The 18,880-nt window shown below is 39.2% G+C and overlaps 2 protein-coding genes across 3 annotated transcripts in view; one reads left to right on the plus strand and one right to left on the minus strand.

The window, feature by feature from the left end:
• Window positions 1–873: 873 nt before the first annotated feature.
• Window positions 874–15,183, minus strand: NOP2 (rRNA (cytosine-C5-)-methyltransferase nop2; the record flags this gene model as incomplete). The annotated part of the gene is made up of 8 exons (XM_051218507.1): window positions 874–1,027; window positions 1,066–1,160; window positions 1,679–2,019; window positions 4,370–4,598; window positions 4,632–4,721; window positions 4,755–5,135; window positions 5,176–5,261; window positions 15,168–15,183. The coding sequence occupies 8 exons, from the start codon at window positions 15,181–15,183 to the stop codon at window positions 874–876; spliced, it is 1,392 nt and encodes a 463-aa protein (XP_051074352.1).
• The window catches only part of BTK29A_1 (Tyrosine-protein kinase Btk29A), a 55,600-nt gene continuing 46,668 nt past the window's right edge, over window positions 9,949–18,880 (plus strand). Inside the window, exons 1-5 of one of the 2 annotated variants that reach the window (XM_051208948.1) lie at window positions 9,949–10,280; window positions 15,970–16,123; window positions 16,165–16,263; window positions 16,304–16,406; window positions 16,498–17,162. In XM_051208948.1, the coding sequence (XP_051074353.1) occupies window positions 15,977–16,123; window positions 16,165–16,263; window positions 16,304–16,406; window positions 16,498–17,162 (1,014 nt within the window). In that variant the 5' untranslated portion in view covers window positions 9,949–10,280; window positions 15,970–15,976. Of the gene's footprint in view, window positions 10,281–15,969; window positions 16,124–16,164; window positions 16,407–16,497; window positions 17,163–18,880 lie in introns of both variants that reach the window. The other variant, XM_051208949.1, reaches the window with a different exon arrangement.

Raw genomic sequence — 18,880 nt, forward strand, 5'->3', positions numbered from 1 at the left:
GGCTGTAAAAGTTCGGATCTACAACGCGTCAGTGAGAGCAGTTTCGCCCTATGCTTGTGAAACCTGGCCTCTCCGAGTTGAGGACGTTAGACGACTCTCTGTGTTCGATCATCGCTGTCTCCGAAGGATTGCTGACATCCAGTGTCAACACCATGTTAGTAATGCAGATGTTCGGCATCGTGTGTTCGGGCACAGAGATGATAATCCAATTGGTATCACCATCTTGAAACACTGACTTTGGTGGCTTGGACATGTTCTACGAATGTCGTCCCAGAGAATTTCACGTCGTGCATTATTTGCCGACTCTGGGACTGGTTGTAAGAAGCGGAGAGGTGGTCAGTGCATGACATGGTGTTGTGGTATGAAAGAAAGCTGCAAAGGGCTGGCTTGTGTTGGTCCTTCACGACTCCCTGGTTGGGGACCGAGAGATGGTGCTACACAGTGGCTAGAGACGTTATCAGATATGGCTCAGAATAGAAGCCAGTGGCGATCCTACTGTAACCTTCTTTTGCTTTCTTCATAAAAAGTGGTTGTGTCTCCCTTAACTGAAAGATTTCTTCTGATTGTACCTTTCCGTTCTCTCACTACTACCGCACTACCTTACACCAATCTCTTCGGTATTGTTCTCTCTTTTTTACGCTTCTTACCTTTTTTTCTTTTCTCTTCGAATTCTCATTGTTTTGTGTGGCGCATATATATTGGCGCTCTCTCGTAGTAATATTTATGTGTTCAAATAAATAAATAAATAAATCTGCACACACTAAATAAGGCGCCTGAAGTCCATCGTGCGCTGAGTTCTGAAGAAGTAAGGGCTGAAGTTAGGTTAAGTTGTTTATTCACAAACAAGGATGAAGGCTTGGTAATCCTGGTGCTTCATCTAGATATGTCTAGTCTTAAGAAACTTTTCTCCTTAGTAGCCGCCGCTAATTTCTTCATTTTCGCCACGAAAAATCCATCGACATTGTGCTTGTGTGGGTAAAAACGTCGAACGCGTGCCATATGTGGATGGAACTGATAGCCTTTGAATCTGTGGAGATAATTATACTTTAGAGAACACTCACCTACGCAGTGAAACCCTTCTCCCCAAACAGTTTCGTTTCCTCCAGACGTACCTTTCTTCGTCTTAACGCAAAGTTTACAACATTCTCATTCTCTTCTACCTTGTTAAATAGAAACAAAAAGATAATAATGTCAAGACTTTTAATGTAAAACAGAAAACATAATTATATTTAAACATGAAGTTTATGTACGAAAATATTTCGAACTTTGAATGTCTACTTGTATGTTATTGTCAAACAGTGTGACTTAGTTGATGGGCTAGAGTAACTTGCGAAGTGCTTCATTCAATGACCTTTGGAATGAGCACTATACGAGACTAAATCTCTGACTGGAGTGACTGGGACAGTGTTATTCATGTCCAACCGACATCGTCGAAGCACGTTTCCTGGAGTAGGCATAGATTTTAGAGAAACTAGGAGTTTTCAAATCAGTATTTCAGTTTACGAGTTCACTATCGGATTAAGCCATGTTTCTAACTCACGTTTTGTGTGACGATCCATAAAATTAGTCATTGTGTTACTCTCCCATATATTCATAATATCGAACAATAAGAGCCTTTGTCTACTCTCTACAGAACCTTGTCAATAAATATTCTTACTAGTAGTCCCAGGTTACTTACCAATATGGAGCATGTGGAGTAGACTACGTAACCTCCAACTTTGCAGGAATCAATAGCAGCTACAAGTAATCTTTTCTGCAATTCTACACACTTCCGAATTTCGTCATTATTCTTGGTGGTTTTCACAGAAGGATCTTTGGCAATTATACCAGTTCCAGAACACGGTGCGTCTACGAGGACTCGATCGAAGTTAGACATAATATTTGGAAATTTCCGCCCATTTTCTGTACAGATGACAGTATTTGTCACACCCATACGATGACAATTTCCAAGCAACGCTTTGGCTCTATTGGGGTTTATTTCATTTGCAAAAATGGTGCCAGTATTTTTCATGAGTTGTGCTGTACATAAAAAAGGAGAATTAAATAAGGGCATAACAAAGCACAGAAATAGACTTCTGGATGATAACTAAAACAATTATTACAACTTAGGTAAGACAACATGGAAAAACTTGGTTTCAATAAGTTTTTGTTATCATCCATAGCAGTTAAGTATCAAAATAATGAACTCCAGCTTGTTCAATGATCTTACTTCACTACTCGAGTCCATTTACCAAAAATTCGTTTAAATAATATACTGCTACTAAATTAATGTGTACACTGATGATTAGCTTAAATTTTATACGTACCAGTCAGTCCCAGGCAATGTAAAACCTAGCACCTAAGTACATCAGTTGGGTTTGACACATTATACCAGCACAGGATAATGAAATTCCTAAAGAAAATTTAGAGTGGCTGAAATAACAAGTCAGTAGTAACAAAGTACTTCGCGTTAGTTCTGACACAGTATACGAAGAGTAGTCCTTGGTTATCCGAAAAGTGCAAAAAGTAATTTTTATAAGCTGGTTTTATAGTTGACGATCATTTACAACAGCAATCAGGCGATCACGGGGTTGCATACTTAAATGTTTGGAGAAATGGAACGTTAAGAAGCTTGTGTTTGAAGCTGTTACATAAAACCTGTGGTGTTTTGATATGGAGCACAAATTAATTTGTTGAACTGAGAGCTCGCACGAACTCAGAATTAGTGAGATCTTTAATACAGACTGACAAAATATCTATGCAATAGTCATCAACGGTGAGCAAAGAAACCAGTATTGTAAGCATGAACTATGATGTCTTCCTGATGAGATTCAGCACCGTCAAAACAGGTGGTAATCTGATTTATATTCTTGTGAAATCTCGCAGATAAAACAATACATCTGAACGGTAGGAGCTTGTATACGAGCAGGCCGAATATTCCATTATTGCTAGTTAGTTCACCAGGGATCGCATCCAACGGAATTCGCCAATGCACATGCCTTACGTCTGTTTTAGAAAAGTAATTCGGTTCTCGTAATTTGAATAGTATATCTTCAGTTTGTTCAGACGTATGACTGTGTTACAATAACCGAGTATTTGGTGTCAGATGGTAGTCATCACAATTTCAAGTGTTTTCTATATATTTACGGCCACAACAGTGCATTGAATCCAACAAATCTTGCTGCTGATTTGCTTTTATGCTTCTGGGTTTTATCAGCTCATAGTAATTTAAGTTTAGTAATGTTAGTTCTTTATAATACACCGCACGCCACGTTTCGAATCCTTATCAAACAAACACCTAGCACTTACGTGAGATCCGAAGGCAATCGAGTTGGTTTTCTATCCGACTAGAACTGGGTTTGGAATCATTCTTTTCCTCAGCCTCACCACCTGATAATTTACAATTCTGAGATATTTATGACCGGTATCTAATGCTAGTTTGGGCTCATTCTCAGCGCCTCATTTTTTCATACGATTGATGAGGAATAAAACTTTTGAGAAAACCTTTCAGAAAAACAAGTATGCTGAACTTCATTATTTTGATGTCAGAATGCTGAGGATTGTGGATAGCTTATAAGAACGACAAACTTATAATATGTTGCTTAAATCGTTGTTCTTGCTTATGAGTAATGGAAAAGAGTATACACAAAACTGTCGAGTGACCAAACATTTACAATTCTTCAGTTAAAATATAAGCAATTAACTGTTTCACAACAAACTAACCTAAAGATGTTTATATTAGGCTCGTGCACACCTTTCCTCAGCTCTAATCAGTAAGCTGCGGAACTCACTACTCTTCGGTCGAATCTTTCAAGGCTCAACGGTTACTTTAATTCTGTAAGTAGTAAGGGAGAATACTTTGAGTGTTACCCACCGAGCACACCTATTATTAACTAAATTGTCACTCCCTCAGTTTTTAGGAGGAATATTAAGAAATCATAGCCCTCCGAAAATAAGACCTCATTCTAACTGCCCAGACGCAGATCCCAAGGAACAAATAGTTCGCCGATTCCTCCTGGCAAAGTTGAAGTTGACACGGATAAGAGTAAAGATTCGTACCTATCTTACAGATATGAATAAGTAAGCTATGTAGAATCATTAGTATATAGGAAGTATCACTCGCGTGTGACGGGACCAAGTTTAGTACCACAGGGTTTAAAATCAGAAACCCGGTAAATAAATCCAATAATTTCCGAAACCTGAGTGATATAATGCTATCTCGAGAACTGGACATACCCGAAACAGCAAAAACCAATTCCCTGTAATGGATTCAGATAACCATCTCAAATAACACAAGTTAATAAAAACACGGTAAATAATAGTACTGAAGATACACCAATAATTCCAAAACTTCGACTAATTAGTACATCAAATTAAATTGCAAACTTGCCAATGTAAGTTGTTTTCCCACCAGGCGCAGCACACAAATCCAAGATACGCTCGCCTAACTGAGGGGACAAGGCAATTACAGGTAGCATAGAACTAGCTCCCTGAAGTATATAATGACCGGCAAGATATTCTGGTGTTGCGCCTAATGGTACTTGTGATGAATAAACAACAAGTCCAACTTTGCTCCACGGTTCCAAAGGATCAAGGTTTACGCCACGATTTATTAAAGCCTATCTAATTATTATAAAACAAAGAGGACTTGCTTGAGCCAATTCCCTGCGACGTGTCTTTAAGGTGTTTGTGCGAATGGTCACTGGCCTGTCGACTTCATTAGCTTCTAAAACCTCAACAATCTGCGACTGAATTTGAGTTCCAATATTTATTACCTCTTTGGGAAACAAATCAAGAAGTTTAACCATAAGGAACTGGTTGTACGAATAGCGAGAACATAAGTCGCTTATCAGAGTCCGAACACACAAACTCCTATTGAGGTCTGCAGGTGCTCTGTTTTTGAAATCGGAGAGGATATAAAACCAGTTCCGAATGCGTTGGTCTAATGTACTGGAATCCATTGCAGACTTTCCAACCGCATCTTCGGAAGTGAGGTTTGTGATCATATCCTCTTTTTCATTTACAGGTTCTACAGAATCCGTATTTGTCTCAATGTCTTCTTCCAAATCCGATAGACGTCCAAAATCATCAACCATAAGTTCGTCACCGTCATTTTCAAAAAATCCACTTTGAGTCGCAGACACACTGTCAGATGACTCGTAAACCTAATAGAGAGAAGGTCATCAACAAAAGTACTTTTTCAGGCGTCCTATTTTCAACAAGTTCATCAGATTTCAGGAAACGCTTCTTAAGCCTTTGTTTTTGTCTGCTTGTTAGTTTCTCTAAGAACACTGAGACTTTGATAGCAACAAACCCCTATGTTTAACAACTCCATCCTTAATTTTCGGATCCTCTTGGTGAGTCAATCTTTTTCGTCCCTTCTTTACGGCCGATTTCACCATGGTCATGGCCAGAAACGAAATAGGCGGCTTGAATTCACTAGGTCAAAGGAACCGACCTGTGTCAGTAGCTAATAGAAACAAACTTCAAAACATAAACATTGGTTGTGGAAAGTAGTGAACCGTCTTTTTTGGGTCTGTGTCTAAGTGGTGAGCGGGCTTGGTTGACTATGGTGAGATACAACGTGTCCGTTGGGATCTTCCAAAACTCCCTACGCTTTTATCGACCCTGTTCATCTGCATTCGGTAGAATTATTATTTGACTAAAATGAACACTTTCACCTCCTTACGTGTACCGTTTTACACAAAGGCCAGAAGCAGTATCAATCAAGGACATTACTGCTGAAACAGTGGCACACGCCTTCGTCGAACCGTGGGCAGTAAACTTTGACTGTCCTCCGAGTATCACTTCAGACCGTGAACGTCAATTCGAATGTGGCTTTACCGTTGTATTACCACACTCCTGAGAACCACACGACTCCGAACGACCACCTTCCATCCACAGGCTATTGGGTTAATAGAACGATTTCGCTGACAGTTGAAAGCTTCACCCTAAACGGCGAAAGCGTCACAGTGGGCTGACGCACTTCCACTCATGTTATTCGGTATTAGCAGTACATTGAAGGCTGGCGTTGAACATACTGAAGCTCAACTCGTTCGCGGAACGACACTTTGGCCTTCAGGAGAATTTGTGGACCCTTCATCTTTTTCGATGAATATTGATCTAAACTCCTACACAAGCACGCTTACAAATGCAATGTGTCCAATTAAACCTGGATCAAAATCTTCATTGTACTTGTTTTTTACTACTATATTGTGTCACTTGACCCCTTACAGTAAGGAAAGACGACCAAACTCTACTGAACATAGCAAACTGTCAGACGAGTGTTTACCAACGACAAACCCATTGGGTTCAAGCTTCTGATTCGCCATGTCTTCGGTTCATCACTTCCCTACGTACCGAAGGCCTTCCAAATACATTTTCGAACTCCTTCATTGTTGTCTTCTGATTTGACTTGGTTGGCATACTTCAATCATGGAAGCGTCACTGGTAAGGTGTTGTCAAACTCCAAATACATTTGGCATCAAAATTCTTTGGTGTAATTATTTCTGTTTTCCTCAGAAATACAATTATATATATGCTTCAATAATTTTCTCAACATATTCTCTATTCGAAGCACGTTACGTTGTATTTTGAGGCACACCGTGTTAACTCTAGAGCAGGAGGAACGAAAATATTGTAATCTGTCGATACTTCAGTCAGGATGTCCGTGAAACATAATAGGAATAAATGTTAATATACGTATCAGAGAGATTTAAATAATAAATCAATTATGTAATGAGATTTGACTTTGGATATTAACATGAAAAAATTAAACAAACGCACAAATATCATAAGTTCTATTTTCCCTTTGCAGTTAATGATATAGTTACCGGACCCTGTTTCCCCGATCATTTGTAATTACACTGACGCTGAATAGGTGACACAAATCAATTTTGGAAAGTAACTTACCAGGGAGACTTTAACCGGACTGCCGCGACGGAGGCTTGCTGGCAGTTTGATCCATATGGTTGCATATCGATCATACTCTGGTGTTAGTCTCTATAGGTATTCAGAATCAATGAAATGTTCATTTTTGTGTATATTGTGGTATGATATGCCAGATTACCAAAGGACGGATCGTGAAGATCACGATGCATTATTTAGAAACCGGTAAGGTATTCAAGGTTTGATTTAAGCTCATGATCCGAAGAAATTCTAGCTTGAGGCGTTGACAAGTTGGATTATTATCCTCATTGTTGGAATACTCCAAACTAGCCTTGATGAATCTCATCTGAACACATCCAATTTCCATCAAATTATATTGCATTCAAAAGGAAATTTCATATTCAACGATGGGTATGATAAAACTTTTTATATAATAAAAGTCTAACTTCACTGGTGTTGAAATTTATCAATATGAATTCAGTGAGTCTGTAGAACTATGGTCTACTATGATATTAGTACTGCTCTAATAATAGACCTAATCCTAAATTTGTAGATTTGTCATGATATAACTGCCTAATCTATAAGATCTTACGTGGAAGTCACATCATCGTCTACACCAACTCACTGTATCGTAACAACTACCAATACCTGATGAAGAACAAGCTTAGGCTAGAGAAAGAACAATATATTTAATATGAATAAAAGATATAAGGTAATATTCAGCAGGGACCACGCCCGCATGGCCGAGCCATGCCATTCGATCAATTCCAATTAATTTAATTCATTGTTGGCGCCTTCTCCATTGTAAGATATTTCTCCGTGTTAAATATTGAATATCTACTTTCCGAGTAGTGTTGTGTTCAGCTTTGAAGATTGTGTGGTTATGGTCCAATGCCACTACAAGTCTTCTCGATTTGGACACTCGAGATTCAGTGTGCTCGGAAAAGATCAAACTGTTACTATATCTTAAATCGAAGTCATGAACAGTGTTGAGAGATTTCCTTACGCGTTTGTGTAGAACCAGGTTTAGGTTATGGCTGCAGCCAATTCAAATGAACTCACCTTTGCCACCATTCTGTGATAGACTCCACGACGCATCCCATTCGTCCAGGTTGTCTATGCCTTGAGTTACTGCCGAAATACACCCTCCTTTGGTACGAGGTGAGAATGAATAAGCCACTTTTAGGTCATCATCAGAAAAAGTTTAACTTATCGAAAGAGTGGGCGCACGTCATTGAAGAAAGCATGAATAGTAATGAGCCAACCACGCTTCCTTCTATAACTCTATTGAATACTTACATAGGCATAGAACGGTTTGGCTAGGATCTGTTAAAAACCCAAGATAAAAGCTGACCTCGTATGTCAATTGAGAAATATTTTACGAGGTTATGTGAGACGTTGCAGGTAGCTTTACTAAAATACAAGTATGTGATTATCGCTGATTCGAGAGGTCATCGATGTGAGTCACGACGTAGGAAGACTTGCGTATTATGTCGTAAGTCAGGTCGAACGAAAACGTCAGTTGACTGCAGTCGAGTGGAAACATTTTAACTGAACGCATCGCGTTTGTAAGCCTGTTCGTGTAGGAGATTAGGTCTACATTCAATGAAGAAGATAAAAGTTCCACGAATTCTCGTACAAGTCTGAGTGTCGTCCCATAAACAAGCCAAGCTGCTGTAGGAAGCAATTTCCTACAGGTTTGATTCTGAGCTATTCTCTAGACCGTCGAATACAGAGTCTTGGTTTGGCCAAAGTCAGAACAAGCAAGCTATTTGGCTAGATAAACTTTATCTGTTTCTAAAACATAAATTAACATCGTTAGTGTACAAACAAACTGTACGGCCTATTGATACAGGGAAAAAACAGACGAATAACATACCGAACAGTAGCCAGAGAATAGGAAAAATGAGTCAACAAGCAAATATTGTTTTACAATGAACAATAAACTGTGATTGGTTAATAAAGAGATACAGTCGTACAAGGTCAAAAGGAGTTAATGTGGTGGTGGGCGTTTCCCTTTATTATTGGTGGGTTCGTCTATCGATCACATTTTACAGCTGCAGTGTATCCAATGTCAGCTTTCACTGCATTTCGAATACCTAGTAGGGCAAGTGAAGGAGCGTCGGTCCACTGTGAAACGTTTGCAGCTGACAGTGAAGGTTTTAGTTGTCGGTGAAAACGTTCTACCAACTCGTTTGTTCGTGAGTGGCAGGAGGTCGTGAGAAGTGAGGATAAATTTCGAGTGCTCCACCTGGAAACAAGTACTCCGTAAAGTGCCTCGAGGTTCTGTTCTAGGTCCTTTACCTTTTATGCGCGGATGCATGCGCATTTCAGCCAGAGTTAAATATTGTGATTAGCTGGTCTGAAGAGTGGCTGATGCCTATCAACGCGGCAAAGTGTGTCTGTATGCACTTCGGGGATACAAAGGTAAATATGAACAGCATACGGGAAGTGCCTGCACCCGTGGTTCGGTCTCACAGAAATATTGGGGGTGATAATATGCCATGATCTTAAGACCACAGCCCACTGTCGTGACTGATGGATTTATAGTACTTTGGGCCTTAAGGCGAACAATCACCGAGTTAGTTACTACCATGCTCACTACAGTATACACAACCTTAGTGAGAACTAAACTTGGAAACCGCGTTCAGTCTGTAAGCCCTGTTTTAAAGGTGACTCCGATATCCTGGCAAAAATATAGAGGTCAGCTACCCTTGCAATTCCAGAACTCCGTGGTTTAGAAATACAAAGAGCGGCTTGAAAAGCTAGATCTCTTAACATTTTCCTACCACAGACTAAGAGTTGATCTGGTTTTTATGTACAGAGTATTAAGAAATGATTTTGGACTCGATATATCCTCTCTTTTTCTGCCCACTAGATCGGGACATCTCAAGGGACATAGCAGGTGAGTAGAAAATCGAAGAACGAACAAAATATTCGTAACATACAGGTTCCCACACCGATCCGTCAATTCTTAGAACCAGTCACACAAAACGGTGGTGTCTTCGACTTCAGTTGCCTCATTCAACAGAAGACCAAACATTCACAGAAACATACTAGAAAAGGAATAACACAGGCCGTAGGCCTTCTGTCCTCGGTACCTGAAGGTCAGAATCTGATTATAACGGGATTATTAATGAGATCGCTTTTCCACTACATAGACTCATATACTAAATATCAAGCTGCTCACTGAAATGCTTGTGGTTTAATTTGCTTGTTATCCTTTAAATTGGCGGTCGCGAAGTTTCAAACCAAACGGCTCCTCTATTGTTGGTTTAAGCACTACTTCCTGACAAGTTGTCTTATGGGCTAATTGTTCGCTTCAATCCTCCTTTTACAGCCGATCAGTTCGTAGTGATCTTGCTACCACTCTCTGGCCTTTTTATGTACTCAGAATCGCATGTTGTGCAGGGGTAAGTCAACATTATACAAATTCTCATTAATTACCAAATTCCACGTTTTATCGATGCAACTATACTGTTAACTAATTGACTAACTGTTAGGTATGGTGTCTGTTCGATCCAGGTCTTACGAAATAATAATGGCGTTAACATTAGGATTTCAACGAGTAAACTGACCCCTCTAACCCAATCTCCCAATTTTGGGGAGAATTTGGAGAAACCGCAATAGAAAATTTCGAGGAAATGGTAAAAACCCCAAAGTTCCCTCAGATCTAGGGAAATTCTCTGAAGTTTGAGGAAAACCCCGAAATATGTAGATTTCTAGGGGGAATAGCAACAGCAGAAAAACACTTCTTATACTTAATTTGTTCCACTTAAACATTCGCTTTACATGGATCGAAATAAGGGTTGATCATGCGAGCCACTTGTATCCATCGAAACAGGACTTGCACCCAAGAAAGTTTTCGTTACTCGACTTCGAATAATCTTTACTCTGGCAGTTAGTGGTGTTGGCAGATAACTATTTGCATTCCCATATTGGGATAAGCAAATGACTGTTCGGACATATAAAGCACGGTTGTTTGGGGTTAGTCCCTTAAGTACTAGAATGACGCCTGTCCTCAATAGGCACATTTCTTTTCGAAGTCTACTTAGTACCGAAAGATTTTGTCTCGATTTGAAGACAACATAAGTCTTAACACTTTATTTTTAAATACCTGGTCCGGCTTTAGGTTTCCTAACGAAAATTAATGAGCCGTTCGAGCTTAGTCATAAGTTTCACTGAGTTTTTGGTGTTTGAATTACAGCATAAAATGTCAGGGTTTATATTCTTTTGGCCGTCACTTCATGGAAATTCGTGGGGTGATTGCAGTCCAATAGGATTTCTATGAAGTCTTTTTTCCCGGGTTTCCATAGAGACTACAAGTAAAAATTAGCATTCAAGTTTAGCACTTGATAAGGAAAAATTGATCGTAAAGCACTATTTCAGCTTGTGGCTTGAATGTTACACTTTTCGTTCAGTACAGTAACAAATATTTTTCCTTGTAATTTCCTTATGCAATACGTTCGGTTTTCATTTATTGCAAGTCCTAGCGAATAAAGTTGACCTTGTTGAGGTCAAGCCACCACAGAAACTCTGGTACACTGGCTGTATTCATATTGTGCAGCAACCAAGTTGTAACTTGATTGATGCGACCCTTTGCAAGAATCCGAAGCTTTCATGTTTACATATAACAAAAACATCTTTTGCTACACTTATAGTGCTATATTTTTAAACTCGAAATATTTTATTTTTGCCCTTTTTTCATGTGTATTTGGTTGCCAGCACAAAATAAAGCGGCTAAAGATCATTTGTAACAAGAAAGCTGTCAAAGGCCACGCCTCCTATGTGTAAACTCGATTTAAAGGAACGATCAGAAACTAGTTACTAATAACGTTTGCTGTCTAGTTGCAGAACTAGCCTCGAATACTCTTGTTATAACTAATCCCTCCCACAAGAAACATAGATTTTATTCATATAGATATAACTGCAATCCAAGCACGAGTATGTTGACATGTAGTTTTTACGTAAAAATGCATTGCTCTTAGTTCATCCTAATTGCGATGTTACTGGGTTTAAATTACGTTAGCTAGCTACTTATTTTTATTTTCACTGGCACGTTCGTCTGTTGCTCCCTACAATTCTCAAACCACTAACTACAGACTCATTAACATACCGCTTCATTTCTAAAAGCACCCAGTATCCTATCCACTTCACTATGTGAATGTAATACATGACAACAGTGTTTGCAGTCCCTTTTATACACTTTCACCCACGTCCAAATCGTCTATCACCTCCTAGTAGTTCTTCCTTCATCGTCATCCTTCTCATTTATCTTTATCAACACCCACCACCAATGCTAATGGTTCGAGTTCACGAAATGTTATTCCTGGTCTCCTTAAACCACACTCCAATCTACATATTGGAGCTTTCAATGTTCGAACCTTGGGTCAGATAGGACAACAGGCCTCCTTAGCTAGGACACTAGTCTTGCGCGGTCGATATGTGCTACGTCTCCGAAACGTGCATGCAGGGTCCAAATACCATCATTCATTTGACCTCACCTTGTCAATATAAAAAACCGGTGCGATTTATTCTTACAGTATCTGGAGACCCCACTACTACTTCACGTATCCTCTTTGGTGTCGGTATAGCAGTATTGAAATCTAGAGCAGAACAAGTTCTCACTGACTGTATTTTAATAGACAGTCTCCTGTGCGCTGTTCAACTAAACGAGACTAAGAACTCGAAAAGATAGAAACACACTGCATTGCCTCTTCGTTGTCTCTCTCTACGCTCTCATTGATTACTGCTCGGACGAAGTCAAAGTTTAGTTTTATGGGAAGCTATCCAATCTCACTCAGAAAGTCAAACGCTTAGATGTAATAGTGGCGGGTGATTTTGTTCCTTATTTAGGTAAACTAAACTAAACCGAAATGCACTTAGGCGGGTCTTACGGTGTAGCGGCTCAGCAAAAGATAATGACGACAACTATGCTCAGATAACTGCCTATTTCTGGCAAACGGCAACTTTAAACATGAGAAACATCGTCTGACGTGGCGACCTACACAATCGACTCATCGATGAATTGAAATAGATCGAGCTGCCATTAGCCGTCTTCGGAGGAGCTCGGTTAATGACTGTCATCCATTTTAGAGCATATGTTTACACTCAAATCATTCTCTAGTTCGAGCACGTATTTGGCTGAGTCTTACTGGATGTAGAAAAGCCACAGAGAAAACCCCTTAGACTTCAACTTAATGATGAAATAATTAAGAACATATTTCAGGAACAACTAGAGAAGAAGCTAGTCAACTTTGAAAATGATATCTATCACGATGCAGCGCGGTATGGTTCCCAAAAAGCTGTAGAAGCAGCAGTGACATCTACTAGTAACTCAGACCAAAAGGTTAGGAAAAATCGGGGGTCTCAGCGGTGTCTATAGAACTCAGGCTCCGAACGCGATGAGAAGCGGGGTCAGCTTAAACGTAGGCTGATAAAAAGCCTACGTAGCAATCGCGAGTAGTGGTGGGTAGTGAAAGTAAAAGTGATGGGAAAAGCAGCAGCAATAAGTAACAGTAGACAACTGTTCATAATTATCAAGGAGACGGATGTTAAAAACCAATCTGTTGGTGACCTTCATCCACACTTCAGCCACTCACTATCTCCAAGCAACCTGAGTAGCAAATTAATGTAAGTCCTCTAACTTTTAGTGAGGTTGGAAAGGCTATGGGTAATCTAAAACAAAGGAGAGCATCAGGACCTGGTGGACTAACCCCTGAGATTTTTAAGGGTGGTAGTCCAGTTTTAGCAGTTAAATTAACTGGGATCTTAGCTAAAATCCAGGAACTAAATGTAATCCCATCTGACTGGTCTCAATCGCTGATTGTCCCAGTCTATGAGAAAGAACAGAACTCCTCTTATGACAATCACAAAGGAATCAGTCTGACCAATGTAGAGTTTGAAATATCAGTAGTTTGCTCCGTTCTACTTTGTGGATGTGAAACATGGTCGTTAAGAGGAGAGGATATTCATAGGTTACTGGTGTTCGATCATGGGTGTCTTCGAAGCATTGCTGGTGTATTTTTGGACCACGGGGTAAACAATGACTGAATTAAGAACAATGTATTAGGTTAAGATGGGAGATTGGTTGATGAGGTAGTAAATCTTCATCAACTGAGGTGGTTGGGACATGTTTTACGTAAGCGCAACCACCGCCTACCTCGACGAGAAATGTTTTCTGGTTCAGGATTAGGCTGGGAAAATGCTAGGGGCTACCTAACCATAAAGTCACTGACAATTAAGCTTGGCCATTTTAGCAGGTGTAGACTGCCTGGTTGGGGCCCGCATGATTATCGTAAACAATGGTTAGAGGCTTTGAACGACATGACTCAAAATCGTCTGCAATGATACAGGTGCATCCATTCTTTGTCTTCCCCGAAATTCTAAGATTCTATATTCCTCATAACGTTTTTCGTTTTTATCTCACTGAATTATATTTCCTTTTAGTGTCGTATCTTTGATGTCTTATCTTTCCTATTACCACTGATACTGTTACTACCTCTATTATTCTGGGATTTGATTTGACAGTTCCATCCCTCTGTGCTAATGGAGTATAGCGACTTGAACCGATGTACATACATACAGGTTCTACGTTGCTACTGACTGAATGACATTAGAAAATGCACTTCCATGGTTCACACTTTTTATCTCTAATGAAGTAACGTATGTTCTTGTATATCCCTAACTGCTTGTCCTAATCATAAAGATCTTTCTAACGTGATACTCTGAGGACAGTATTTCAAATATGACTCGTTAGTCTGAATTATTCGTTGAGAAATTTAATTTCTGGGTCGTAAAATGAAATTAGTCCTGCTACTAACCAGAAAGTGCACTGCTGGTAGATTTGTTTCCCTTGTTGTTGTACTGAAATAATATCTGATGGACAGAACTGCATATCGTTCAAACTTGACAAACGCCAAGTTGTCTGATGTTTCATAATCTAGACAATCTATTTTCCAACGTTTTTCTTGCAAACTAGAGTGTATCTTGAATATAAATTATACTCGGTACTAAAGCTGAATAGCATTTAGTGGTCTGATTTTGCATCCAGAAGAAATGGCAAACTTTGGTTTCAATTACCATAATCTAATAATAAGGTTCTGAGGTTAAAGCTATACCCTTTTGTCCCACAAATATGCTTATATAGACAAAAATTACGTAATTACTATTTCCTAAGCACCCATCCTCCCAAACCTGTGATTGTAACTGCTCCCTTAACCTAGTTTTAGCAAACATGTGTTCTTAACCAATATAACCCCAGTCCCAAGTAAAAATGACTTACCTCCTCCAAAATTTACCAAAAGGCGAACTCATCACATTTCTGTTAACCAGACAATAAATCCTCGTAGGTACTTACAACTTGCGAAAAACGTTTAGATAATCCATCCTAATTCTACTTAATAAGTATACCAAGATTATTTGCGGAGAAACTCCCCGCTTGGCTATCAAGGTATGTAAGCAATACCCCTGTTGACTCAGCTTGATCTCATACGTAATACACAGTGAAATGAGCCATTAAGGAAATAACCTGGATCAGTAATCCACCGGATTGTTCTATCTGGAATACGTGATATTTGGAATCTCTTTGCAACTACTTCATACTTTTGCTTAAAGTGAAAGTAGTTTTGTCACGTATTAGTCTAATTATCTTGATATTCAAGATTAGTTCCAAGAGATGTGAGCTCTGGAGATAAAAAGACAGTTATTGTGCTACACAAGTATTTACAAAGGATGACAATGAATTCGGTTAGTGTAATGTTTACCAAAGGAAACGAGCTAGTGGCTCCTCAAATGACCGGAACAGCAAGAAATAGATCAGTTCAACTAGGTATTAGGAACTTTTATATCCACCGTTTAACCACTTAAGTGGGACACTGACAGTTTTTGTGTAAAGAATTAAGAAAAGGCATGCATCTGTAAGTCAGATCAAATCTAAAGATTTTCGTAATTTATAGACCAATGTTTCCCCATATTTTTCACTTTCGGGTTTATGAAGTCTAGAGATGTTTTATGGTTATCCCGTTTAGTTCTTTTAATATATCACTCGAAATGCTGAGATAGTTTTGTGCATATTTGTGATTATTTTTTACCGGTTCACAGATAATTAATGATGATTTCTACAGACCAAGAACTCAAAGTCTCTCGCATGACAAAACGATCGCAGAATAAAAAACTCTTCGGTCGCGATAATTACAAGTTGCGTGAGTTCGTATTGCAACCATATTGTATTCGGTATTTCGAAGTTAGCGGTGGAGTACGTTGATCGTTTTTCAGAATGTATACTTTTGGTTTTAGAATCGTGGTAAAGAGAAAGGTCAGCTTCTTCTCAGTCATGTTAAGTTCATCGAGAAAGTACAAGACGATGAGCTTGATAACAAAAAGAATGCTTTCCAGGTATGTTTAAAGTTACATACTTTCTGTTGTTATTTGGAAGGTTGCTTATGCAGAAGATGCGATTTCTAGCACTTGGTATCTCTTGTATATTGTCGCGAATTCCGCCATTGAACGAGATGACTGGATTAGTCTAGTCAGATTTTGTAAGTACTACAGCTAGACATATGTTAGCAATCTTTCTGTACATACTTCTCCCTACCTATTTGCTCAATAAAACTCTTTTAAACATTTTAGATACACGTGAACGAGGTGCTACTTTTCTGCCACGTTATCATCCCGGTGTTTGGAAACGTCCTGGTAGATATAGCTGTTGTGATGACATCAATCGTCGATCTATGGGGTGTCAGCCCACTAATGAACCAGGTCCATCTGTGGTCATTGAGCAACTTTGGCGTACAGCTGCGGGAGTCGACTCAAATAACTGTCAACCTCAAATTCCGCAGGTTGCAACGACAGCTAATCTAGTGACAAATACGCAACCTTCTTATCCTGTTTCTACTCCTCAATTAGTTACAACGCAGCTTAATTCAAACGTGCAACTTACGTCTAATCCACTATCCGTATCTGATTTAAATTCGGCTAACATAGCTTCCACTGCAGCTTCATTTATTCCACTTACTTCCGCTGTCGGGTTGCCTGTACTTCACCAAACACCTGGTCTTTCAACTCCTGTCGCAGGAGTGTTAGTGTCTACCGCCGTCACTAGTTCGATTTCTCCTTCAACTTTATTTCAAATACAACAACAACAACTTCTACTACAACAGAAACAACAACAGCTTGCTATGCTTGCAAATAGCAGCGCGGGTCAATTTTCCCATTTAAATAATGCATTTCGTCGGTCAGGAATGAATCAAAATCGAGGACATTCCTTACGTTATATTCAGCCAACTTTTGATATGGTAAGTGTCAATCCATATTCTTCTAGTCTCAGTCAGTTATAATTCATAATAGGGACTGTAAGTCTAGACAGTAGGTTTTTAGTTTATAAGACATTGATATAAGTGGGTGAGACTACAACTTTTGGGCGACCTTTGAACGAATCTTAAGTGACCTTGAGAAATTTAAGCCAATTAGGAAACAGTCGGTATAGAGTAAGAATATGTTATACAAAACCGAAAAGCTGGAGTAGATACACTTCTTTAACATGGTTTAAAAATGTTCCTAGGCTAGAAAGAGGCTCTGCAGTTCTGAAATCGTAATGTATACGATACAGGAACTCATCCATTTGACTCCATGAGAGTCGCAAAATTTCTTTTAGCCTCGACCACAATGCTTCTATATTATTTGTGTATACTCCGGTGGTGGAGTCTACAAAATGCCGCCTGTGGACGACGACACGATGCACGTAATCAAGTCTATGTAAGTGTCGATATGCTCTCCAGTCATCCGTGTATATTGTGGATCCCGGCTGCACATACTCTCGTATAATTGGTATTATATTTGTAGCTTCTCAGTTTCTAACATGCTGGAAGTGTTCTTTTTGAGGTAGCCTATCGTATATACTAAAAACCTGTTAAGTATATTTATGGAAATCCTACAAACCCAGTGTTCTATAACACTTCGTTCTCTATTGAATTTGGGTTTTCTAACGAATGTTTCGTCTACTTCTACGATTCTCTCAACTCCAAACGACCCATGCAAGCTTGTCATTTTTTATCGCACAATACTTATACAAAGGTTGCAGCCAGTGTTACTTGTGCTCTTATTATCCAGTTTGCAAGAATTATCATAATCGGTTTTAGTCTCAATCGTAATTGGGTGAAAACAGTTCCCGTCCTAGCAGAATTTATCCTCCAACTTATATTACATCGAAATAAAATATCACCACGATAGTCTGCACAAGATCCAGGAGTCATCTGATTACTGCAATCTTAAATAAAGGAAGTTCTCAGTAATCTGATTTGTTGTAGTCGCTCAATTATAACGTGTTCTTTAAAATCAGCTGTAAATCAATCGTACGTGAGCATTGATTATTGAAATAGGCGCCGTCACCTTGTGATAGCTCAAACGCTTCTGATTGACTCGTCCATAAATTATAGTCTCGTTGATGCAAGTTGATTATTAAGACTAAATATTCAACTTAGGTGGTTAGAACATGTCTTACGTATGACTAACCATCTTTTACGTGGAATGTTAGTTTACATAAGACTAAAAACTGGAGGTGGGTAGATACGGTCTAAGCATCAATTCATGAAGTCAGTATTTATTTATATGAACACATAAATATTGGTACAAAGGGGCACCGAATACATATGTGTCACAAAAGTCACTTGATTTGTGTGTAGGCTATGATACTGCCAGGCTGCCCAAACCGAAGTCAATGGGATCAGACCAAGTGGTATGGAACAGAATGCGAAATAAGCTTCTTCGGGACTGAATCCCTTCATCACTCCTTAATATTACTTCTATCCCCACCATCAACTTTTTTTTGACTTAATCCTCACGGACTACCAATGCTAACCACTCGTGTTCATGAAATATTATTCATGGTCTCCTGAAACCGCTCTCTGAAGTGCATGTTTGGACTTTCAATTCTCGAAACTTATACCAAATCAAACAACAAATTTCGTTAACTTGGACTTTAAAATATCCTGTCATTGATGTATTGTGTATCTGC

Source organism: Schistosoma haematobium, chromosome 1, assembly GCF_000699445.3.
Source record: "Schistosoma haematobium chromosome 1, whole genome shotgun sequence".
NCBI lineage: Eukaryota > Metazoa > Platyhelminthes > Trematoda > Strigeidida > Schistosomatidae > Schistosoma > Schistosoma haematobium.